Genomic DNA, 25913 nt, shown 5'->3' on the forward strand with positions numbered 1-25913 from the left:
TGATAGTCTGTGGTCTTGGCTTTTCAGGAGTATGTGTGTATGTACAGTATGTCAATACACATGTGGGCTTTGTTTTCCAAGACTTTGTTTATTATGTTTTGCTGAGATTAATACCTTTTCACCACTTGACTTTTTTGAATGAGAGACATCAATTAGCAAAAGAAATACTGTAAGTGATTTACAGCTGACAGCAAACTCTTTAGCAAAAGCAAAATACTAGGACTTCACTGCTTGTCAGAGCCAGAGCCTCCTGGATATGTGGGACAGTAGCTGCTGCTGTGGGACTGGGCTGTTCTGTGGCAGCTGCCAGTGCCTCCTCCCACACTCCAGGCTTTCCAGTGCCTCCCTTCCCACAGTCCAGGTTTTCCAGTGCCTCCCTTCCCACACTCCAGGCTTTCCATCACTCTGCTGGGCTCTCCATGGCTCTCCTGTCTCTCCCTTCCTCCTTGGCAGGGATGGCCTTGCCCAGCAATTCATCCATGGGGAAATTCAGCTTGCATACACTGTTGAGAAGTTTTATAATGTCACAGTCCTTGAATGCTTGGTCTCCATTGAAACTCTCATCATCCTAGCAAAAAATTATCTAAAATCTTAATCCCTTTCTGGTTTGTGTTTTGTTTTTTTTTGGCAGGTGCCTGTATTGAAACCTATGGATTTGATGGTAGAAGTCACTCCCCGGAGAATCTTTGCTAATGGTCACACCTATCATGTCAACTCAATATCTGTCAACAGTGACTGTGAGACATACATGTCAGCGGATGATCTCAGGATTAACCTCTGGCATTTAGCAATCACAGATAGGAGCTTCAGTATCCTTTATTGTGGTTCCTTGCTCAGTGTTGATAGTATTAGTGGGGCTTAAGAGAGCTGTTTTAAAATATTTTTCTGCAGATTTTAAAATATACCTTTACTTATCAGAATCCCTGCAGTATTTGTAACAGAAAATGTTTGGATATCATAAGAGACAGCTAAGAGGTTGCAAAAATCAGGGAATTTTATGTGAAAAATAACAGTTTTGGAGTTGGTTAATGACAAGTAAATAGGAAACTGATGCCAGCTGAATGGTAACTATCCACCTGACTAGAATACTCTATACTGTTATTTCCTGAAGACATTTCACGCTGAGCTACTCCACCTTATTTTGCTGAAAGGTCAGTCCTTACCGTGCCCGTGCCCCCTGTTCTCCATCATCCTCCTTCCCAGAACCCTAATGCCTGAGATGTGCACAGTTTTGGGGGTAAGGCTCAGCTGCTTTGTGTGAGCTGTTGTGTCTGTGATTAATGCAGTCATTGCTGTATCAAGTGCTGGCATCATCCTGAAAGCTACGTTGTGGGATCATTCCAGTCATCTGTGAGGCTGCCCCTTGCACTGCAACAAGGTGGCTTGGAGGAGGAGCAAAAGAAAATGTAGCCTGGAAAAGTGATTCTCTGTGTTTTGCAAAACATAAAGGGACCAGTAAGAAGAGAAATAGGTTATGGGGCCAGCTCAGAATGTTGCGTTCCTTTGGTGATTTCTTTTTAAGTATTTCAAAAGGAGTCAGAAGACTATTTCTCTGTGGATTTGTATAAGGGACTATTAGACGTCAAAGTGAAGTTATCCTACTGGGGGCAAATTCCTAAAAGAAAGCACCAATGTGACGAGGTGTTCTCCCTGTCTCTGGTGATTGTTTAAATTTCTTCCTTCATAGGCCAGATCATCTCTGGAGCTTAACCCATGCTTTGTTAATGTCACAGGAAACATTTTCATTAAATCAAACAACTCTTAATGTCCTTAAAAAAACTGCCTTTGCAGGATCAAGTGACAGGTGCCTTTACCCTGGGGATTGTAGGGAATATCTCCTCAATTTGTTTCCAAACTCATATTCTTTTTCTGTCTTCCAACTGTCTGGATTAAACAAGCTAAGTGGTGCCCTCTTTAATACGACTGTTTACATAGGACCAATTTATATATGGTTCTTCAAAGTCCAGCTATGTCTGCCTTTGATATCCAAGCAACTGTACTTCCATTCTTTAGTAAGAGAGAACAGAGTGGGAAAATTGTTTGCCAGCACGCCTATATGGAGTAGCAGCATGGCTCCTGACAGCATCCTCCTCACTGTAGCTTCATCCTCCAGCCTTGTCTCCGTCCTGCACACTTTTGTACGTGGCTACTGTGTGTTCTCCTCTACTGTGTATCCTCCTCTTTCTTCTAAAGCAGAGCAGTGAGTCAGACCAAGCACAGCAATCTCTGTATGTCTGTGTATGATAACCAGATCACATTCTAGAATACTTATGCAAGATAAGTCTTTGCTTTTGGCAATCCCTTTTATTGTGTTAAAAGCTGTTTTATAAACTATGGATTGCCAAGACAAATGTTTCTGACAAGTTTTAAAAACCCAGATAAATCGTTATTATAGTTTGTGAGTACAACATGAGTTTTTATTAAGTCATTTTCCACGCTAAGAGCTTACTGACAGAAATATCAGCCCCAAATGAATTTTTAAACCCCAAATGTGTGTAAATCCTAGAAAAGAAAAGGCTTACTATGGGAGTATTGATACAATCAGAACAAAAGTATTGTGAATATGGTAGTGTAAAATAATTCTTAGCATTTATGCAGAGCTTTTTATCTTCACATCCTTTATATACGTTGATCAATTTATCCTTACAAAAGATTAAAAGGCTGGTAGATAGATGAATTTGTCTACTATTTTGTGGATGAGGAAATTGAGGCAGAAAATTTAAAGAAATTGCTTATGAAAACTATAAATTTCATAGCCCTGATTAACAACATTTCATTTGCCCTTTGTATGAAAACACTTGTATGCAGGCTTCAGAAGCACTTGACCTCTGATGATGTTTCAAATTCTAGCAATATACGAGGAAAGAGCTGAAAAACAGACTTAGTCTTACGATTGTAACTACTATGGTATGTCTTGATGGAACAGCATGGATAGCAAAATTATTTGAGATTGAGTGACTGTTTAGGATGTTATTGCTTCTACTCCTCTATGTTCAACTGCTGTGTTTGATGACAGCTGAATGGAGTCTGTTTGAAGCATTAGCACACTCCTGTTGTTGAATATTTATTGATAAGTGGTTTAGAGTTTCTGATTGAATCATTGATTTAACTCTTAAAACATGATACAATTTATAGTAGCATGCTCAATTTCTGAGTATGTTCTAAGAGTGATGATGAGGGGGAAATTAAGAGTGTGTTTCTGAGTTTTAGGATAGGAAACTTTTCCAGTGTCCGAGTGGCTTTGGGAGACTTATGTGGATGACTTCGGGATAACTGGATTGGGATACAGATATAGCTGCTTCTTTTAGATATACATGAACGAACATCTGGAAGGACTGTGGTGAGAGAGTTTGGGCAGTGATAGGAGAGAACACTAGGTAAAGGGATGATCAATGCTAGGGGCCAACCATTCGTGCTAAACTGGCCATGGTGGCAGCAGATTGACTTTTGTGGCTGGATACCAGTCTGTATTCAAGAGAGTAGACCGAGTTAAATAGGCTGTATCCACTTCTGTTTCAGACAATATAAGGTGTATCTGTACTCAGTTGTCCAAACCAGATCATCAGGCAGATTACTTTTACTTAATTCTTTGATAAAAAGAAAAGTTGAGATAGGTGTTCCAAAAGAAGGTGAGATAGTTACAGAATATTGCTCATGTTGGGGAATTAACTGGGAGACCACAATAACTGGAAGAAGGGGATGAGTAAGTTGAACTTGCATCAGTCTTTCCACAGGTATCTTTTTGTCCATATAAAGCTCTGTAAGTCTTTGTAAAATTGCAGGGGCATGTTTTCCTCTAGATTTCAACATCTGTCCCATCTGTCCTACAAAAAACCCAGTTACATAAAACTCTCCTGGAAGTAGATGAGGTTCTGGTAAAAACATTGGGTGTGCCGGTTGCAATTAGGACTAGACATATTAAGATGAAAAAATTCTGCCAAGTAAACAGTTTAAATTATAAATGAATGTTGCTGGGCTTGGTGTCTTCTGCAACACACTTAGGGCGACAGGCAGGAGGAGGCTCAGGCAGTTTGAAAAATGCTTGCTTCACATCTTTTTACTAGATGCAAAATGGAAATGAAGCATCTTGCTGTTTTACATGCAAGGCTTGATTCCTTGAAATACATGTTTAAAACAATAAATAGAAAACATTTTGGTTTGAAGTGGCATTTGTTAATAAGAGATCTGGCAGTGATGTGTATTTGTCTTTCTACTTTCCCTCAGAGGCAGCACTGCTACATATAATGAACTACAATCTGTTTACCTGAGAGGCTGGTTGTGACAATGACACAAACAACAAATACAGTGGTAGAGTTTCTGGACATTCAGCTCGTGTTTGAACATCTTTACAAATTGCATGGGAAACACTGGAGAAAGAATGGATTAGCAGCAGTATGCTGGGGTGTTTTTCAAGTAAAGTACTTTGTCTTGTAGAATTTTGTTTGAGAACAGTTGGGTTATAACCATTATTTTAGCAGTTTTACAAGTCATTGAGAATTGTTCATTTCTGTGAAAATGAAAACACAAAGCAATGCAGATCTTAAGTTAATTCTCTTCCTGTCTGCTTTGGAAAATATTTTAAATCAGCTTTACAGAATTTGACCAGAATATTTGCCTTAGGTAAAGCCTTAGGCAAACGAAATACGATTAGTGGTTTTCTGGTTTGCTTTTGTATTAGCATAAAAACTGACTGGGGTAAAAAGCAGACAAGTGAGTTTTATGCTATGGCTGTGTACATTTTCATGAGGAATATGCAAGACTTCTGTACATTGCTTCCCACTTGCAAGCAGATTTGCTCAGTATCATTTGGGCAGGAGGAGGCAAGGGAGAGGAGGAGGTGAGAGAAAAGGAAGGGGGAAGGTCAGCTGGTAAATAATTGCACATATGAGGCTTTTCTTCGCTAAAAGGTTTAATGTGTTTGGTTGTGTTATGAGGAACAAGAGTCAGTGTCCTTAATTATGGATGATATTCTTCACTGGAAAAGAAGTGAGGTAAAGGTTGCTGTATTTGTTAATGTTCGGTCTGAAATGGCTTAGCAGTGTTGCCCATAGCTTAAGCCTTTAGATAAGTCATCTTGGGTGTAGTGAATGAGAAAACAGGACTGCTGGAAGCATACTGATAAGGCTTACTTCACATCAGCAGCAATCTTTGGACTATCTAGCTGTACTAAATATTCTTTATGAGAATGTATTTGGATTGCTCACAGAACTATGTAGCTCATAGCACTTGAACTCCCTTCATTGCCTGGTAGCACACTATTTCACTCTAGAGGCTGTCATGGCATTGCTATGGAAACAACATCACCGTTTCCAGCATGTACTCATCTTGACTAAAACACTCATTTCTCAGTCAGATCAATATAGTCCAGGGTTATCCTGTTTTAATAAAAAATTCCTTCTTCTGTGTCCCAAAAGGGTTAAGCTAATTACCAAATCACTATAGGGCCTTCTTATAGTCTAATGTATTCCAGTATTTGAAGCATATCATGGATAGTCAGATCGTTAGGCACCATATCGTGGGGAAATTAATTTACTTAAGAAGTAAACAACAAAAAGAAAGAAATAGAAAAACCCAAATAACATGGTACATTGATGGAGACCAAGTCTGCGGCAGCCCATTGTGCACCTGAATATAGTGCATATATAGGGCACATAGAGTGCTCTTGGAAGCAGCCCCCAGGCTGGGGAAGATAGCTAGCCTTACAAAATTCCTGTTACCTGCCTCAGTGCTAAGCATTTGAATGCTAAACTGAAAGGAAATCTGCAGTATTCCCTTGGCATTTGTGGAGCTGTAAGCTGGCAAGTTTATACCCTTGAGTGAGATAAGGTTGTTTCTATAAAAATTCCTCAGCCAGGATGACTGTGCACAAGCTGTGTGCACAAGGATGCATTTTCTGTGCTCGAAAAAATGCCTTCACTGCGTGAGAACCTGCTGCCACCCCCACCCACAGCACTCTTTTCCTCAAGCATACACTTTCTGTTTGGGGAGATGGCAGACATTATTTCTCTTCTTTTGAGAGCTCTATGTAATACATTTTAGCACTTCCAGTTCTATCAAGAAAGATTCTGCCAATCTGTATCACGTATTTAAAAGGTATATATTGTACCATGGAGTCATATTCTAGCTGAGTTGCTACTAGCAACATTTGAGTAGCTTTTCCTCAAATTTGTGTTCTTCTTGTATTCTTTCCTTCCCAGAGTCTCTCCTTCTCCCACATGCATTGTCTCTTTCTTTCTCTCCTCTAAAGGAGAATGAAGATGTCTGCAAAGCTAAAATCAGGTCTGTAAGGTAGAAGTAGAGGATTGCAGAGGTACTATGTACCCTGTTTTCATGGTTTGGTGAGCTCTTTTAAAGTGTAACTATTGAGAAATGGTTGCTTTGCTTTTCTAATTAAAACACGCCTACGTGAACAACTGAGGGAAAAAAGGTGTTTTCAACAAGCTGATTAGATTCTGGATTGATGTAATGCACTTTTTAGTCTCCACTTTTTTCAGCAGGAGAATACTGGCAGTCTAGTAAAAATAAGAGTTGACAGTAGTAAAAATAAAGATTTTGACATCTAACTCACATCTGAGTACTGTCAACTGCAGGTTTTCTGTGCATTTTTATAAATGTTGAATTGTACTCTAATTTGCGGTAAACTACTGTAAATGCTGACCAAGGACTCCAGTGCTCTATCTTGCAAAGCCACGGGGAAGAACAGTATGTGGAGGAAAAAGGAGAAAAAAATAAAAAAGTAGAAATTCTATTGCATGAAACTTGTGAATACACGAAGTTCACACCAAGTATCAATACTTAACTGTTAAATTCTTTGCTGCATTGCTATTTCTCATCTGCTGATAATTACATTGTAAAATGGTCATGATGGAGATCTGTCCTTGTCTATATTACTGAAGTGCTTGACATACTTTTAACACAATTAAATAGTTTGCAATAAAAATATTTTAAAATAATTGTAATAAAATTTTGAGGTTAGTCAGTCTTAGCCCCACTTTATACTCAATTAAACAAGGACTGTTAGAGCAAAATAGATTTGCTGGAATTTCAACCCAGAATCTGAATGTTGCCCGGTGAGATCCCGCTTTCCATTACTTCCATCCATACTCTAATTCTGCATTAGATAAAGTGGCAAACTGTTCAGGAGAGAGAAATCCTGTAAAAAAGGTAACAGAGATGAAGAAATGGTAGGAAAATGGTTTTGTTTTGGAAAAATATAAGTCAGGGTATCTTTACTCCATAGAGATCTGTTAACTGCCAGAATGCAATGGGATGGAATTTTACTGAGCACCAACAGAGGTGTTTTGCTAGGGATCACTTGCTTTAATGGACAGAGAAAAATAATTTAGTGTTTTTTTTTAAAAATATGACAATTCTAACCTTGCAAAGGGTAATCAGAAGCAAAAACTTTGTTGTCCACTGAAATGAATCTTTACATTGCTAATGCTTAGCATTTAGTCATTTGATGATGAATTTAGGAAAAGGGTCATAGTACCTAAGCCTGCTTATCTCTCCCAAGAATTTTCCATTTAAGTTACTCTTATCTGAAGCAATGGAAAAGTTTTTCATTTGAAAAATGGCTATACTAGATGGAATTCATGGTTATCCACTTAGCAATGATTAGCCATTAATTTCAGATTGTTTTTAAGTGATCTGATTTTCAAAGCCCTGCAAAAGGGCAGTTTCCATTGACTTTGCCTGTTAACTTTTCAGTTTGAGACCTTTCAGCTTAGAGTATTTATTCATTAAAAATAAATTATTTTGAAATTACCTATGCAACTGTAGATGCCAAATCACCCAGTAACTTGAGGATCATTTACACGGGTGTAGTTCAGTATTTAGTTTTGCTAAGATGTAATTAATATTTTGGCAGCAGGTACTGTAGTTCTTATATAGTTCTTATTTGTAATGCTGAATATTTCTGTGTCAGCAAAGCACCATACGTATGAGTGGCAACAGATCATAGGTCATATACCGAGGTTCAGGAATAGGAACAAGCTCCAGCATTAAGCTTATAAAGTGCTGCTGATGGGACCACAAGAAAGTGCTGTCCTGTATATGTATGATGGTGCTTAAGGGTACTTAAGAGAATTCTTGAAATTGTGAAAAATAGTCCCTCATTTCTGGAAAGATTCTTTACATTAAATAGTATAAGCAATTCATATTGACTTTTTCCGATGCCCCAGAAAACTAGTGGATGAAGTTCTGTTTTGTAGGGAGGCCTGAGATTTCTTTCATCTCTGACTAGAGTTTTCATGTTTTTTTCCATACTGACTTAAAGCTTAACAAATACATCAAGTTTATAAATGGTTGCCTGAGTTGGGCTCTTCCATACAGTATTTTTGGGCTTTTTCAATTAGTATTGTGGACCTGGAAAAGCAAGTATGACTATACTAGTTGATCTGACTACAGTAGTTATTGAAGAGGAAAAGAAGGATGTTTTGCTACTGTCAAGGTGAAGTACATACATGTTATTTCTTGTCTAAAGGGCTGACCCACCCAAATTCTGATATTCTCCTTTTATTTTCCTCTTTGTGGGCTTATTCAGAAATAAATCCTTGATTGCATGAAAGTAGAAAACACTTTTTGTTTTCTTTAGTTGTTGGGAGGACTTCATCATTGTGCTGAGGAGTTCACAAATAATGGTATCTGAAATAAACCCCACTGGAAATCAAGACACAGATTTGTAGTTGGGTGGGTTTAGAATAGCTTGAATTTCCAAATGTCAAGTTTATGCATCATCCTAGGAGGTCCAAGAGCTAGGAACGTGACTGAATCTTTGTTAGCCAACAGAAGAGTTAAAGTAAATTTAATCAGTATTTTTGGAGACAAAAAAGGTATAGTGAAATGCATTTTGACCTCTCTTACATTTTTTTTTTAATGCCTCAATTTGCATTTACTTTATATGATACTTGTAACGTTAACCCTCAAACTGTAACCACTTTATACAGTACTTTTTAAAGTACTGTAACCACTTTATTTATGTTAAAATATTAACTACATACCACACCTTACCTGTGTGTACAAGCAAAGCTAGGCAGAGTTCCAATGCCAAAATTGTGTATGCACTGTAAAAAGAATATTTTAATATGCATTAAACTGGAGAAAGAGAGCTCTTAACAGAATAAAACCCAATCATCATTTTAATGGAGCTGTTAAGCAGTATTACTAGATATCAATGATCAAATAAAGCCTGATTTTTCTTTAAACTGTTTTAGATTCTGCGGGGGTCCACCCTAATTGGATATGTAATACTAGATAAATAATAATTAAGAAGAATATAAAAGGAGGAAAGAATTCTCTGAGTGGTAGACTGGGGACCATGCTGGCTCCGTGGGTGTGTAATTAAACAATGCATGAGGCACCTGTTCTTTGTAACCACTGTAGTCAAACGTGGCATAAAATAAAGAATTTTAAGCTTTAAACAAAATATCTCATGTGACCACCAGAATAAGGATGTTAGAAATGTGGTAGCTGGAAAAGTCCTTGATGTGTGTTTTTGCTGCCTGTTAGGAAGAATGGAGTAGGGATTCTTTTATTAAAATCACACAAGAAGTGTTTTTAGTGTCAATTGAGGAATAAAATTAGTAAATAGGTAAGTATGTGTAACTGCAAGTTGTCATCTTCTCTGAACTGTATAGAATCCCTATAGTAAACGGAGCCTTTCATGAACTCTCAACAGACTCATTTGTAAGAAAAATTCCATGTCCCTAGTGCCAAGGATCACCTAAATGACTTCGTCTTGTAGACACTCACATAGATACAGCTTCTACAACAGGCATTGAATTGGTTCTTCTGCTTCTGTTGAGGTAAAACTACGTCCACTTTGGACACAATGTTATTTCTGATGTGGTCATCATCTATTGTAGAATATCTTAATTGAATATAGTTTTTAAGCTTGTCAGAGCAGGAGCAGTTGTGTGTTTGTATGTTATCTAGGACAAGAGGAAATGGCCTCAAGTTGCGGCAGGGGAGGTTTAGACTGGATATTAGGAAATTGTTCTTCACCGAGAGGGTTATCAAGCATTGGAACAGGCTGCCCAGGGAAGTGGTTGAGTCGCCATCCCTGGAGGTATTTAAAGGACGTTTGGATGAGGTGCTTAGAGACATGGTGTAGTGGTGGTCTTGGCAGTGTTAGGTTTATGGTTGGACTCGATGATCTTAAAGGTCTTTTCCAACCTATATGATTCTGTGATTCTGTGATCTTGTGCAAATTGCCGTCTTTATAACTAACTGCTGTAATTCAAATAATAGTAATTATAGCAGTAAGGCAATGTGAGTAGGGACTATAAGGACCTTAAGGATGATTTGTTTTCAAGAAATACAGAGAAGTCTCAGCATATTTTAGGAGACTTTAAGTCCAGATTTAGGGAGTGCTGAAAACCATGAATAAATTTGCAAAAGTGGTTTTTCAAGATTTTGGTTTTGTTTCTTGCCAGATGATACTTTATGATCCTTGTCAGAAACAATTGCTTTTTAACTATTCTCATCATCTTAAATTGACTCCTATCTCAGGAATTTGACTATCAGCCAGTCAGAGAGTATTGGATGACAGAGCACGTCTGATAGCCAAAGGAGCGATATCGGATCTAGTTAAACAGTATTTTAGCATTGAATCACTGACTGGGACCCTCCTACCATACAGCTGCAATGTACATTGCAGCAAAAGCAAACAATACATGGCTGGAGTGTCAGATATCAGTGTCTTCAGGGCATGGGATAGTGCTATGAAAATATTCCCTATCTAGCCATCCTCCAGAAATAAATAAACTGGAAGAGTTGAGCCTGGCTGTGAAAAACTAATTATCGCTGAGGCCTTCGCATTCTTGGCAAAGACCAGTCTCTTCCTTTTTCTGGAGTTGCTTTTAAAGAAGTTAATTTAAGGTGATTTGAGCATAGCTGTAGCCTTGGGATAATTACTGCACTGCAGATTTATTGTTTAATAAAAATATTAATTTGTTAATCAGAATACAGAATTTTCTTACTTATCTCTCATGTCCATACACAACTTGAATGAATAAGTATGTGATTATGTTCCTTTTAATGGATTTCTTTAGCTAACCCTCTGTCTTCTCTAATGCAGTTGTCCCCAAATAGAGACCCGTACCCATTATTTAGTTGGTGCAGAGGTAAGGAAAAACATAGCCAGAGGCATTAAAATACACTTGGTTTTTAAAACTGTAGAGTGAATTGTAAAAAGGAAACAGAAAATTAACTGGAGTTGTACCAAATTATAAAGAATAGTGTGAAATCCTGAGCCCATAAGAGTAATTTCAGTACTTTTTAATAGTACATTAAAGAACAGCACTGGGATTTCACTGTATTCATGCGTTTGTAGAGTGATCTAGGCAACACAACTATAGAAGGTACTTAGAATTTTACAATAGGTGCAAAGATGTCTTTTCACAGATCTCCGCAGAGCCAATTGCTTTCCAATTTAATTGGGACAGTTATTCTTCTGATTGTAGCAAACAAGTTACTATTTCGTACCAGGAATGCCCTTTAAAATATCATTATCTCAGGCTTTCTCAAGTTCATTGCTATCGAAGAGAGAAAGAGCATTTAGTAGAGCTGAAATGAACGTTAACATCACCAACCAGTTTTCCTTTTTCACCTTAGTGGTTTATTCCATTAGAATTTTCAGGTTTTATCCAGTGTCTGAGATCCTTAGCAAAGAGGGACTTGGGAAATATAGCAATATCTTAAATTACAGATAAAGGGTCACATCACGGAGCTGATACTCAGCTAAGCAGCACTCATGTTTTAGTGTAATGTGGCTGCAGTCGATGAAGTTATTCCTGTGGAAATGGGTAACAGGATTCAGTTCAAGATTTATTGTCTTACTAATTTTATTTCTTCAGCTGATGAGTTTTAATCAGTATGGTGTCATTGTGGGAGCTTTTAAATTGCATGCTTCTGTTTCCCTCTGGATTAATTTCTCATTGAAGCATTGTAAAAATGAGCCATTCTCTATTGTTACAGGTGCAGGTGGTGTATCCAACTTGAAAAACATGTATTATGAATTTATTGAAAGTTAGACAAAAAAACCATTTACACAGTTCTAGGTACAATTATACGAAAAGATAATGTATAAATAATTTAATCAGCTCTGCCAGAGGGGAGAATTCTCTTAAATGAGTCTAATTATTCTCATTCCCATGTGAGTTTGGACTTGAAATTAACCTTGCAAAGCACAATCTTTTGCAGAGTATTAATATAAAGAAGAAGAAAATATAACTTGCTTTGCTCATAGGCTAAAATCTTTTAGCCTGAAGAGTATTCCATACAAGAACGGAGATGTCATAAAAAACGCTCACATGGTCATCTGAGGTATTGTAAAGCTTGCAGTCTGTACCTCTGTGTTCTGTTTGAGTCTTTAAAACCTGAGACCATGGAAGCTTTTCTCCCTATTGAAGTAGCCAGGGTACTTCTCATTAATGTAGACATTTCTCTCTTTTCTGTTGTCATAATACATACTGGCAAGGACTGGGCTTAGTAGTGCCATTGCACGTGAAATTGCAATAGTTAAGGGAGGTCGCTTTTAGGGCCTTTGGAATAAAAATGCTCTGTAAATAAAGGCAATATTAACTTTAACAAAGTTACAACACCAGAGTTAAGGATAAGTCTAGTTTGACTGTTTTCATACTGACTACAAGCTATGTGTGACTTGTCTGGAATCAATATTCTGAAAGCACATCAAGCAAAGAAACAGGCATACAGCTGTGAATATTGAACCCCTTTGCCTTGGAGAATAATCTTGGTGTTTCAAACTCCTGGAATCCGTATTTCTCTGCAGTGCCTAGAGACCAAGCTGATGGGCATTTTTGTAAATCCTTTCACATAAATTAAGCAACTAGATAATAAGTCCTACCAAAAGGTTTTAATTAGGCGTCTTATATAATTTAATATAGATGATTTGGAAAACTTTCACTATGGAGTTTCTCATGAGAACTGAATCTGTTCCTCATTTTCATTTTCACATTGCTCATGTTCAGGGATTTCTTGGCAGTGCAAAGTTAGTTGCAGGCAGAAATAGCAGTATAAATTCTGAATGGAAGCCTTTATTAGTATTTTTAAAGTGCCTATTTTTCAGAAACGTCTGAGTGTTTTTGAAGATACTTTTATTTGACTACTTCCATAACAAACATGCAGGGAAGGGGAGAGCATTATGCTCTAGAATACACTTCTAGCTAGCTAAATTTTGCAAAAAATTAGTCCTTTGTGACTTGAATTGTAGCTTCAGTTAAAATATGGAATTATTCTACCCTACTGGGGTACAAATACTGCTGTATTGGGGTTTTCTGCAAGGTATATGGAAGAATAAATTGCATATGGGGAAAGAAAAATCCCCACCAAAATGCTCTAAAGAGTCTATACCCTCCAGCTGCAAGTTCTGTATCTGCCTTTTAATAGGCAGATCTTCCTCAGCTGCATGGGATTTTAATAATTATCAGGAAGAAATTTCTTGATGATATTACCTGTCGGTGCGTAGGTTATTCATTTAAAAAAAAAAAAAAAGACATTTTCTCTCTTCTTTCGTGTAAGTTATGTGGGAAACGATCCCTGGCTGCTTTTAAGGTAGAGTTAAGGAAGTTATATACGTTATATTTCTCCATACTACCAGGGACTGGGTTCACCAAACCAAGTAGATCCCTCTCAGTTCTATTTTAAATATCTCATTGATTTCAGGAAAGCAGGTTTGTGAATGATGAGATGATACTGCTTTAGTTTATAATTGGTCCTTGCCTTATTGTGTTGAAGGTGCACTGTTTTCTTGGAACCCTTGCTAATGTGTGATACATGGTGCCACTTATCATGCTACATAGAAGAGTACTGCCTAAGAGAAGCTGAGCTAGGAGACTTAATAGGTCTCTTCTGTTAATAATTCCTATGTACCTGAGGCTCTTCTGGTATTTGTTATGTTCCAAATGTAACGTTAAGCATCTCAACAGTAGTTTCAGACAAATAATAATTAATTAATATGCAAATATTTCAATTAAATATGACTTTTCAGCCTTTCAGTGATTGAGTACTGTACACAGAAAAATGCAGGTGTGCATTTACGAAGACAGGTCTTCCTCTGTTGACTCATCCACTTAATTTTGCTCTCAGCTGTGTATATGCAGATAATGATTTCTTTGCTCTTGAAAACTTGAATGTGCATATGGTTGTGGCTAAAGCAGGCATGTGACTGTGTCTACAGATGAAAATGCGGGTGTTCTGTTCTGAAAAACAAGCCAAAAATTCAGTTCTTAAATAAACCAAAATTTTCCAGTATCTACTTCTAAATTAATTATTCTCTTAAGTAAATTAATTGTTGCAATGTGTATGAACAGGCCTATGTATGGGAAAGTTTGGATGTGACTTGCACCATTTTAAATACTCTCTTTCCTAGCAGTGCTGTTCTACAATTCTCTGCTTTTAACGCTTATTCAAATGTTGCAGCTACTCCATGGGCAGTTTTTCTTATATGTTAGATCTGGTTTTCTTCAACTCACATACAGCAAAGTCTGTGACGTTTACTGAATGTATGGCAGTAAAAGCAATTTCCTAAAATTTGACTAAGTACATTTAAAATACGCTGATTCTTTTTTCAGGTAATATTTGCATAATGGAGACTTGGGGCTTTCTTGCTGCTTTCTGATTTTATTCTACCGACATAATAGGAATGCAAAGTAATTCTGATGTTACAAAGATCAGAATGAGTTCTCTCAAATTCAGAAGGAGTCTTTAGACTAGTATGCATTCTGGGGAAAAAATTCCAAAAGACAAATGTAATAATAACAAAAGAACTTCTCAAAACCAACTAACCAAGAAAAGAACTGAGTGACTACTCACATGCCTGGACTACTGTGGGTAGGGAGGGGAGAGACCACTAAAGCAGAATCCAGAACTATTGTTCTTGCTGGCTCTTAAGCTGACCTTTGCCAGATCTTTGCCACTTCATGCCTCAGTTTCATTATCTGTAAAACATTGACACCAATACTGACTCTCCTTTGCTTTGAACTTGATGAATGGAAAATGTTTCCTAATACTACTTTTAATTTCTTGCCAAGTATCTCCAATTCTGAATGAAAGTTGAGATGGAAAGTCCAGGCATTGCAGCTTTGGTTCAGAAGTTTGGTATTTAAGTTCTGTCCCTGGCTTCCTGTTTGACCTTGAACAAATCTTGAGGGACTTAGTCCTGAGGGACTCTGGTTCCTATCAGCTGCCAGTTAAACCAGTGACATCTTGGTTCCTAAACACATTTAAAGGGTCAGAATGTTCACCTCTGTGCTCCTCATGTTTTGTGAGTTTTATGGTGTTAGAAGACAGAAATAGAAAGCTAAATTAGGCATGAATCTGGCTGAAGCTTTAGATATTAGATTGTGAGGAAGCATGGGCCATCTTGTACTGACAGTGGTATGCTGAGCATAAATGTGAGGCCATTGCCCAAGGAGCACCACTCCAGCACCCAGACCTCCTTATTATCCACACTGTATAAATGTATCTTACCAATAAGACAGGAGGATGTACTGAATATATCATCCTATCTCTAGGTGAGCTAGATCTCAGTAGCAGCTTAGTTTTTATACCTCTAGTTTAACTAACGTGGCCAAATTGTTTTTCTTGGCTAGTTCTAGCTGAGTAGCTGGAAGGTTTATTGCTATTGCAGCCTCTTAGCTATGACCATGTCTTTTCTTCTTCCACTAACATCTCTTTTTCATCTAACTTAGGCTGTAAACCTTGAGTTAAGAAATCTCAGAAGTCCACAGAACTGTGTTAACATTACTTAATCTCTTCTTTGCATGCACTTTGTACTTGTTTTTTATATTACGAGCAATCCCTTTACTTTGTGTTTGCACAGCACCTAACATAATTGTCTATGACTTGGCCTTCCACACAGAGCTAAAAGCCCATAGCAGTTTTTACTCTTTCTGTATCTCATAATCCTGATATGAGGAAAAATACAGAAAAAAAGCTGTTGGAAGCCTTTGTTCTATCATAATGGCACCATCTAAACACCTTTGATGGAGACATTTTATTGCCAGTCAAAATCAAGCTATTTAAATTGATATTGTCAGCAAATCACCACTGGTGTGAGACTGTTGCCAGAGTTCCCAACTCCAATACGATTTCTGAAGAATCATTGTTATAAAGACCATGGAATTAAAAATGGAATTGGGCTGACATTGTACTACTAAGTAATTTTCAGATATGGATCAGTACCTTGCATTAGCAGGTTTGAAGGAACACACACTTATGTGGCCGTTTCTGCTTTTGTGGTTTAGAAGAGTCAAATGGTACAGGCAAGGTAATTGCAACTCTCTGGGCTCTTAATAAAACCCATACACTACATGCTTTTAGTGGAGCAGTGGGCGAATGCTGTGTGATAAAAAGCACTGACACTGTGGCTATTAGGAGTACTTAGAATGTAAATACTGGGTCATCTCTCTGCCTAAGGTAAAACACTGGAATTTGAAGAAAAGGCCAAATCCATTAACCTATTGACAATCCATTCCAGAAGCCCTTGACTCTTGGACAACAGGTCTGAAAGACAGAGATTCAGAAGCTGGGCCCTATCCAATGGTGTCCTTACTGTCTATTGTAGAATGCCTATTGTAGAATTGTCATTCAACAGTGAAAACATACAGTGTATCTTTAAGAAATGAGAAGACAGGAGTAAGTGGATGGTTATTTAAAAGTTAAGGCTTGCTTCTTTCTTTCATAATAAGATTGACATAATCACATCATGATGTTATCAAGCATAGTGAGGCCTGATTCTGTCTCTGCTCCCCTGGTGTACGCAACCTACAAGAAAACTGTAGCCATTTGGAATGAATTCCCTCAGCTGGTGCATGGTATAGGAATGATATAACCACCATGTAGGAAGTGTAAAACTGGTAGAGCTTGATTTGTAAGCATCACAGTTCCCTCCTTGTAATGAAAGTAGTGTGCACTAAATGACTAACAGAGGAAACCACTCAGAGAAATGGTTATATTAAAAGTGTAGAGCCTCAGCAGGACCACAGTAATCAATTACACTAAACTGAAGCCCTGGCAGCTTCTATGAATTGCTATTGATTTCAACTACTAGTCAGTGAATCTTTCTAGGACTAGGCTGGAATGTAGGTGTGAGATGCAGACAAAATTAGGAGCTGGAACAAACCTCTGTGGAAAACACAGGGAACAGCCAGGTTTGGGAAGATATGTTATGCTGAAGTTTATTTTTTGAAAGTGCTTAAAAATTGCAAAAACCGAAGTCCCACGCAGGGGTAAAAATGAAGTGTTACATCAGCATATATTGAAAAAAGAGAGATGAGAATTTTGCTTTTCCTGTGAAATTATTATGGAAAATTCTGTCTGGCTTTCTAAAGAAGGCCTCTCTGCTCCATTGCAGTTGAATAAAGGGGGGGCAATTAATTTTTTTTCTGTAGCCTTCATCTGACTATACAAATTATTTCCTTCTTGCAGTGAACCCACAAATCATATAAAAATGATTCCAAAATAATGATATAAGATTCAGTCCTTTATATGCTATAGCTTGTGAGTTGCAAGTTTGTTTTCTACAAAATTAAGTTTCTTGTAGAATTCCTTGATAGTTCCAGGAAGATGAAGCAGCTATTTCTTTATGCATACTGTTCACTTCAAAGGGAATTTAGTCTGTTTTGAGGAGACTGCTATGTTTCCATTATCATACAAGGAAACTCATTCTGAAACCTTTTTTGCTCAGCAGGAACCCTATGTATTTTCCACATTCTCATTATACATGTTTTGGCATGAGCATAAAGCAGGCGTGTTCATTTATATTCTAGCTGATCAAGAGGAGAAGTCTGATTAATGTGAATTTTGGATCAAGGTGAGGGTCATCTTTGTAACCTGCACTAAAAGGAACTTCATGGAGTGACTTTTCCCAGAGGGGGATATTTCTGTTAGATCAGTGGCCCAGAGGCAGTGGAACAAATCTTCTTCCTCCTGTCATCCTCATTTTAATATCAGCTGCACAACAGCAGCACAGAATACTGGATTAGAACTAAACATACCATATAACTGAGTCATGTACTCAGTTGCATCCCTCATACTGCGTATCATTGCGGGTTGTTAATCATGCCTTTCCTTATGCTCTTTCCTCCGTCCTCTCCTGCTGTTTTGCTTCCCTCCTTCCCCTCCCTCAGATCTTTCCCTAAAGCCTCCTTTCTCCTCTCAGTCAGGTCCTGTCCTGCCTGCTCGCTCTCCTGTGTTATACCTCTTTTCTTGAATAATTTTGGGAAAGCAGCATAGGCACTCTTAGCCAAAGTTAAAGTTTACATTGCCTTAGAGTATCTTTGCTGCCTTTCCCAGAATTAACTCCTGGTCTCGTAGCTCTGCTAACCCAGCTGTTAGAACATCATCTCTCACCATTGTGGTCTGAAGCATACTAGACCTTTCATTTCCATTTTGCTGTGGAGAGCATCTAGAAAATGCGTTGACCTCTTCATAGCTTTATCCTGTTTCCCTGAGCCAAGCAATGGAGGGGAGACCTGGTGTATAAGATGGCAAACAGTTGGGTTAGGACGGACAGGCCTGTTCTATTTTTTGCGAGCAAGAAGATATTTTCTGTTCCTTGTTTTAATGTTAATTAATTAAAAAACTGCCAGTGCGTTCCAGCCCATCACTGGCAAGCTGCCAGTTCAGCCTTGCCTTAGTGCAAGTATCTACCAGATATTGAAACACCTCGTTCTTGGCAAGTGTGTGTGGGAGTCACAGCAGTGTGACGATCTTTTTCATTTTCTTAGGGGAAATTCCTACCCTGTTCAGGTACAGGAACACCAGTTTTTTTACGACAACAGAATTATATCCTAGTGGACTGCCAATGGTGAACTCTTTGGTCTTTCTGTCTTAGATAACTTTGGTCCTAGTTGTTTTGTCCATGCTCTGAAAATGAACCATGCTACATGTGGTACAACAGGAGCCAGGTGTGACTGGTATTTCAGATGTGAGTGAACAGGGGGAGAGGGACCGTGCCCCACTCAAGACATTCCTCCACGAGATACGATTGCAAGGGTAAACGATCGTGTAGGAGGTGACTCTACAGACTTGTGCCATTAGAATACTTTTCCCTTTAGCAATGGAATTTTCATTTAATCAGTTTCTGCCAGATTCCCTCTTTTTTGAGCTCTTCAGGTTCACCAGAGGGCCTGTTTCTGAAGCACACTGTCTGGTCCAATTTTTTTTATATTTGCCTGCCATGTGATGTTGTGCTTAAAAGGAAGAAAAAGACACAAAGGGAAGATGGAAAAACAGAAATGTGAAACGTCTCATGGGAGATGCTTGCCCTTACCATGTCATGCTAGTTTAAATACAGTTCCCACACATCACATGTCAAGCTGTACCTGATTGTTTTCAAATAGATGGCAAAAGTCATGAGAGGAGGAAAATGTTCTGTTGTGTGACATGTTCTTCTTTTGATACATTGGATTCTGTAGCTGTCAAAGCAAAGGCTGTTTTTCCATCTATTATTACAAATGCAATTGGGGTAAATCTCTTCTGCAACTCTCTATTCCCTTGATTGTTTACTCCAATACAAATGTTATTGTTTTATTTTTTCTAAATCTAACGAAACATGAATTTTCAGTGGTGCATTTTCTCTGTGATCCTCAGTAGGCAATGAGGTTCTTTCTCAGTGGAGATTTAGATCACATCTGGAAATGCAGTCTGTTTCAAGTATTTTCTGCTTTTCTGGCAAGAGAATGGAATATTTAATTTCATTATTCAGTATAGGGTTATTCATTTCATGCAATGAAGGGAAATTCATCAATATTGTCTTCAGCATCCAGAAAAATGATATTTACCATGACTGTTTCACATACTTAATTTATATTTTATATCTTTCTCATCACTCAGCAATTATTCATCTCTCTGCTGAGAGGTGAAATACTTGTATTGAGTTACTATAGTTTCTCTGAACTCCTGAAAGCAATTCAATCACTGAAAGCAATTGCTTTTACTTAAAAATATTTCTTGAGACAGATTCACCAAATACAAATAACTGAGTAAAGGTTATTTTTTCCTGTTGATTTTCAAGAATATTTAGTGATGCTTTATAAAAGGGGTAAATCAATGTTGCTACATCTTAACATTCATTGCATAATATGAATCATGATGGATTCTTGGAGATGGATGCAAATGTGATAGTGCAAGTAAGTGGGAATGCAGTTGAAATGCAATATTAATTCATTCCCAGTTGTTATTAAATGTCACAAGATACTCACAGTTTTGCTGATATTTTCCTTTTTAAACCACTTGGTGTAAAAAAAAAAACATCAGTGTGGTGTGAGGTATTTGTCTATGCAAAGTTATCAAGATAATTATTTCTGAATCTTTTGTATTATGTTTAATTTCAATGTAGTGTCCCAGATCTGCATTTCTGGGGAAGATCAAAGTACAGAGTGTAAAGGTGGTGATAGACTATACCCCATTCCCACAGAAATCAATTAAAGGTCTTCCATTTGGGAAGTGGGCACAGTGGGAACAGAAACAGGCTTAGTATCATGATATGTGGTTTCTCTTGCCATCAGTAAAACAGATTTTCTCATTTATCTTATCCTCTGAGATGTTTAAATTTTGAATATCAGCTGATTCAAATTTTATGTTTGGGGAATCCAGGCACTGTGATGATTTGTGTTTAGGGCACTGAACTGGGACTCAGTAGATCTGGGTTTGTTCTGTCATGCATTTCCCATGTGATGTTATGCAAATCCTTTATTGCCTCTCGCACAGCCTCATCAGTAAAATAGGGTAATGTTACTCTTCTTGTTCGAAGGATTTGTTAACATTTGGATGGCTTATCTACAGCGGATTGCTGAGGGCCATATGAAAATGTACGATCTTATTTAAATGTACTGCTTTACATATATATCCTTCTTTCATTTTATGCTTCTACACCTACTGCTTTCTTACAGCCCCCTCATGGGACTCTTTCTTTCATTCTTTTCTTTATAAGCAATCTTCCACAGCCTGGCCTTCTCCTCCAAATACATGCTAATCAGGTCCTGGTTTTTAAGCTCACCAAGGCAGGTAATATGTGTGAGTGGATATATATGTGTTGGAGAGGCACTAGGTAGATGTACTTCAGTGGATAATCTTTGGTGATCCAACTGACAGGTTTGTGCTTGGGAAACTACATCTTTGATGTATTTTTGTTCAGATTTGTCCACTGAAATGATTCAGATGTACAGTTCTCAAGTCACAGAAATTCATATTGATTTTAGTAGTAAGGATCGTTTACATAAAAAACCAAGAATGCCATTTCAGATACTTCTTTCACAAGTATTCAAATAGCAAAACAAATACTGTGCACAATTTTTTTTTCAAAAGGATATTATGTTAGTATATATTCACACAAAACTGTTTGCATAAATGCTTCTGTGTTTGCCACATTTGCCTTTGCAAAAAAGTACATTTATTGTTTGAGGCTTTTAACTTAAGCTATGTGTATTTTTTAGCTTAAGTTGCATGATCATAAAAGCCAGTGAGCCTTTACTGGAGTGAGCAGATCTGGGCTGCACATTGTTCCCTATCAATGAGTATTATCTGGGGTAGAGCAGTGATTTCAGTAGCAACAAACAGGAGATACAGCTATAGTTTTCTATAGTTTCTCTATAGTTTTAATGAAGGTGAGAATTCCATATCCCCTGGAATACTGTTTCTTTGATGTCTTTGTTTGCACAGCATGGACAAATGTTGACCTACTAATGGCATCTGCTGTAAAACTGTTGCTGACTAGTGGCTCTTTGAGTTTGGTGTAGATGGGGCAGGTATGGAAATTTTAAAACACTCTACTGCCAGACAAATGAGTATATCTTTATCTAAAAGCATTAAATGTATGGACATTTACATGCTTCCTTCAAGAATGCAGTAAGAGTCATGGTTTACCTGCAAACAACTGCATTTTCCTTAATGAAACTTCCATTCAGACATTGTAGATATAAAGCCAGCCAATATGGAGGACCTGACGGAAGTGATTACAGCCTCTGAGTTTCATCCCCATCACTGCAATCTCTTTGTCTACAGCAGCAGCAAAGGATCCCTGAGACTCTGCGACATGAGGGCATCAGCTCTCTGTGACAAACATTCCAAGCGTAAGTCCTTGCTTCATTGAGCCCCAGATGTCATTAAAGTCTTATTATTCATGGACAGCATGTAGATGTGTGCATACCCCAGGGTATTAGCTTCTCAGTTGCAGGCACAGTTGAAAAGGAAACAGCAAAAGGAAGAAAATTTTTTCATCTCTACGAGTACTACCTATGAACTTGATAATAGTCATGTCTGTGACTGGTTGCCCTTATGGTTCTTACTGCAGGGATCAGTGAAGAACCCACAACTCTAGAAAAAGAGAGATGATTCCTAACAAATGAAATATTGGGGGGGCGAGTATTTAAGTAGATGAGCATACTGTTTTGAATACACAACTACTGTTCTGAATACTGCAGCAAATAAATTTTGTCATTCAAACTGCCTTCAAAATTTTGAATCCATTTGCTGGGTTAAAAAATGTTGGAGTTCTTCCTAAAAATTTAGCCCAGCTTTCCCTATATGTACTTTTTCAATAATGTGTCTGTACAGATACAGAGGAAATAATGCAATAAGTAATACTGGGGGGGGGTTGGAAAAGAAAAGAGAAAGATACTGTGTTGTTATAGAAGGTGTCATCTGTCCTAAAGTGATTTTATGTAGCCTGTGAGACTTTGAGACAGAGGCACCAATTCATGACAGTTCATATCTGAAACCTACCTAAGAACAAGGAAGTAAAATGTTAAAACGTGGGGCTCTTTGTTTATCCTCTGAAGTAGAGGATGAAGGAAAATGCATGTTCATAATGTCTTGCTATCAGCTCTTTATAGTCTAGGTAAGACAGAATATGGTTCTTCCCACCAGTAATCTGGCAAGCCTGGGCACTTTGCCTTGTGCAAACAACCTGTTTATTCCTAATCTTCTAAGACTGAAAACCACCAGACAAAAGCATTGTGTCATGTGGCTGGTTCCTATGAGGAGCTGAGAACCTAATGAATGAACTGTGGGTGGCTCGGCTTTAGCAGCCTTCAGGATGGGGGCTTTCAGGACACTTCTGTCGCACAGAATTGGGTCTTCAGTTTCTTTTGCAATGTTGAAACACTGGGAAGGAGATTCAGGAGAAATTCTCTTAGTGCCAGGGGCACAGAAGAGGTTTTATGTGATTCAGTTCCTACTTGAAGCTTTTGAGGTAGGCGGATCTTATTAGTAGGAGTGGGAGGGGGGAAGAAAACATTTGAAGATTTAAGTGAGATATAACTGGTGCTCAGATTTAGCACACAAGCTATTTTTTTAACTGAAGTAAATGTACTAAAGAGCCTATGACTAGGCCTTTTGGCTGCAAGAAGTGCACATGCTCAGAACCTCTTAGGATATGGTCTCCAATTATAGAAAATAACCTATCAGGACAATTTCCTAAGCAGAGAAGTGTTTTACCTTAGCTCTATCCCCTTGTACTTGTAGGGGGAATTCAATACCATGAAGTGAAATGCAAGCATGATACATTGGCGCATTGTTGTGAGTTATCCTGTCCCGCTTAATTGTTTTGTTCCATAATACTTTCATTTCTTCTTGCTAATAAGGCCTCCATGCCCCTGTAACTCAGTGCCAAATGCCAACCGTAACTTATTAAAACAACAATACAGTAACCCTGGATGAAAGAAGGCATTTTATGCCAGAAGGGAGCGCAAGGTCTAATGGTCATTGATTAAACCCCATTTTCCAGATCTATGAGTTAGAAAATAGCCATTTAATGTAGCATTGCTGCACTGAACTCAAGGCAAGCTCATTGAGAAGCTGAGTGTGTACAATATAAAATTGATACAGCAATGGTAGAACTTCCAAAGCGTTAAAAGGAATAGGCCCACATATTGCTGATTGGAGTGGTTTGAGTATAGCAATCAGAGGCAAGCAAAACTAATTATATAAAGCCCATAGCAACCTAAAAGGATATATAATAAAAAACAATCAGTCTGGGAAATCAAATATTTGCACAATTGTCTCTCTAGTACCTTCACTATGCATCTGATTCCTCTTTACCGTTGCTTTACACGTGGTGCATATGCATGATCAGTACCCTACTCTCCTAGCTCAGCTCACCTTTCCATCTTTCCCCATAACTGACTTCACTTCTCAACCAAACCAGCTACGACTATGGTCACTGTAAACCCTCATGTTCTGCCATGCAACCCTACTTTCTTAATTCAGTCTAATATCATTGTGTGTTGTATTTCAGATGCTGTTCTGACATTGTAATGGATGTACATATTTTTAGGGATAAAAGATCCAATGTAAAACTTATAAAAAATACCTGGATGCTGAGCATATGTTGTGAACTTGCGGTTTTACTCCTTTTTCAGACCCTTTGTTATCCAAATCTCTATAGCTGGGCTAAAGTCAGTTGCAGCTTTGGGGGGAAGGGCCCTTCCATTTGTACAAGTTTAGAGAGTGCCATGAACAATTACTGTGCCAAACTGTATAAATAAATTACTTACTAATATCTGTAGTGTAAGTCACTGACACAGGATGTTAATAAATTATAGTGTTCTTGAAGATTTCTGGTTTGCAAAACTCAGTGGCAAAATCTCTCTGTTCAGTATTAGTGACAGCAACACTACAAGGTTTCCTTTATAAATCTTTCACGGCTCTGACATGGAAGAGACAAGAGACTTCCATATCTACTCATCCTTGGTGCCTATGCTGAAATTTATTAACAAGCTGCCAATTTATGTGATGAGTTGTAATGGGGACCTCTGTCCCTTAGAAAAATGGTCTCAGACCACCAAATCCATCCATAAGGCATTGACAGAATATCAGGTCAGTAGCTGAGTTTTAAATGATCATTGAGATGCTGATAAGGTGTGATAAAATGTGTTGTTTTTCTAATAGACTACCTGAAACTGCTTCTTATAACACCTCTTTAATAGATCATGCAATGCTGGGCAAGCAATCAGAAGCAAAACATATGTGGCCGTTACAAATGGATATCCAGGAAAGCCCAATCTGTAACCATAGGAGAGATACATACATAATACCATTCTGTGGTATTATCAGACTTTGCAAGTAGTGGGAGAGAATTCCATCAAAATATTCTGGAGAGGAGGTGAAAAAAGAGATGAATGTCCCTGCTTATTTAGAATATTAGGGGGATGGGAATAAGGGAGAAGGTGTTCTTGTGGTCCATGGGGTTATAGGTAAAGATTTAATACAGATATGAAAGTCAGACTCAAGCAGCAAGAAACAGGGAATTAATTTATAATATGGAAGCTGTCATCTAAATAGCATACGTGGCAAAACACCCAAAGATCGTCTTTGAGGTGTTATTCAGGCAACGTGCATGGCAATGCAGTGTAGAAAGAAGGCAGTATACTGGAAATCGGTGGCAGCAGTGAAACAAGGGAAGCTAACAGCTGCAAAAGTAGTCATCGTTAGAGCAGTTAGCTGGGAACATCCAAAAAATAAAAGAACTACCCCCCACCCCAAATTCCATAAATTCTCATGCAAGAGATTCAGGTGACAAGGAAGGTGAGCATAAGGATACTGTTGCAGTAAGAGTGTCCTGACTAAAAAGTACTTACAGCAGTATAATATGCAACTGTTCAGTTAACAAATAGTTGCTAATTTGGTTTTGATCTTTTCTTGCTAATAGTATGTTCAGAGCTCCTTATAATGTGCATGGAGATAATATCATTCTTCCAAACAGCTTGTAGACTAGATAGGTACATATGGCTGTTTCAACAAATCATCTAATAAAGCAGTCAGCTAAAGAAAACTGAGCTTGAGCATGTGAAGTCGGAAAAAAATGAAGAGCTTTTTCAGTAGTTCATCAGAATTATTAAATTCAGAATTAAGTGGGAAATAGAAACTGTATAGTTATGCAACATGGA

The 25913-nt window shown here is 37.9% G+C and overlaps 1 protein-coding gene across 3 annotated transcripts in view; it reads left to right on the top strand.

Moving 5' to 3' along the window:
- Positions 1-25913, top strand: part of PPP2R2C (protein phosphatase 2 regulatory subunit Bgamma) — a 203417-nt gene that overhangs the window by 149263 nt on the left and 28241 nt on the right. For all 3 annotated transcript variants that reach the window (XM_075499719.1, XM_075499720.1, XM_075499721.1), the window contains 2 exons: positions 632-809; positions 21933-22097. In XM_075499719.1, the coding sequence (XP_075355834.1) occupies positions 632-809; positions 21933-22097 (343 nt within the window). The remainder of the gene's footprint in view (positions 1-631; positions 810-21932; positions 22098-25913) is intronic.

The sequence above is a fragment of the Mycteria americana genome, chromosome 4 (genome assembly GCF_035582795.1).
Source record: "Mycteria americana isolate JAX WOST 10 ecotype Jacksonville Zoo and Gardens chromosome 4, USCA_MyAme_1.0, whole genome shotgun sequence".
In the NCBI taxonomy this organism is placed as follows: Eukaryota; Metazoa; Chordata; class Aves; order Ciconiiformes; family Ciconiidae; genus Mycteria; species Mycteria americana.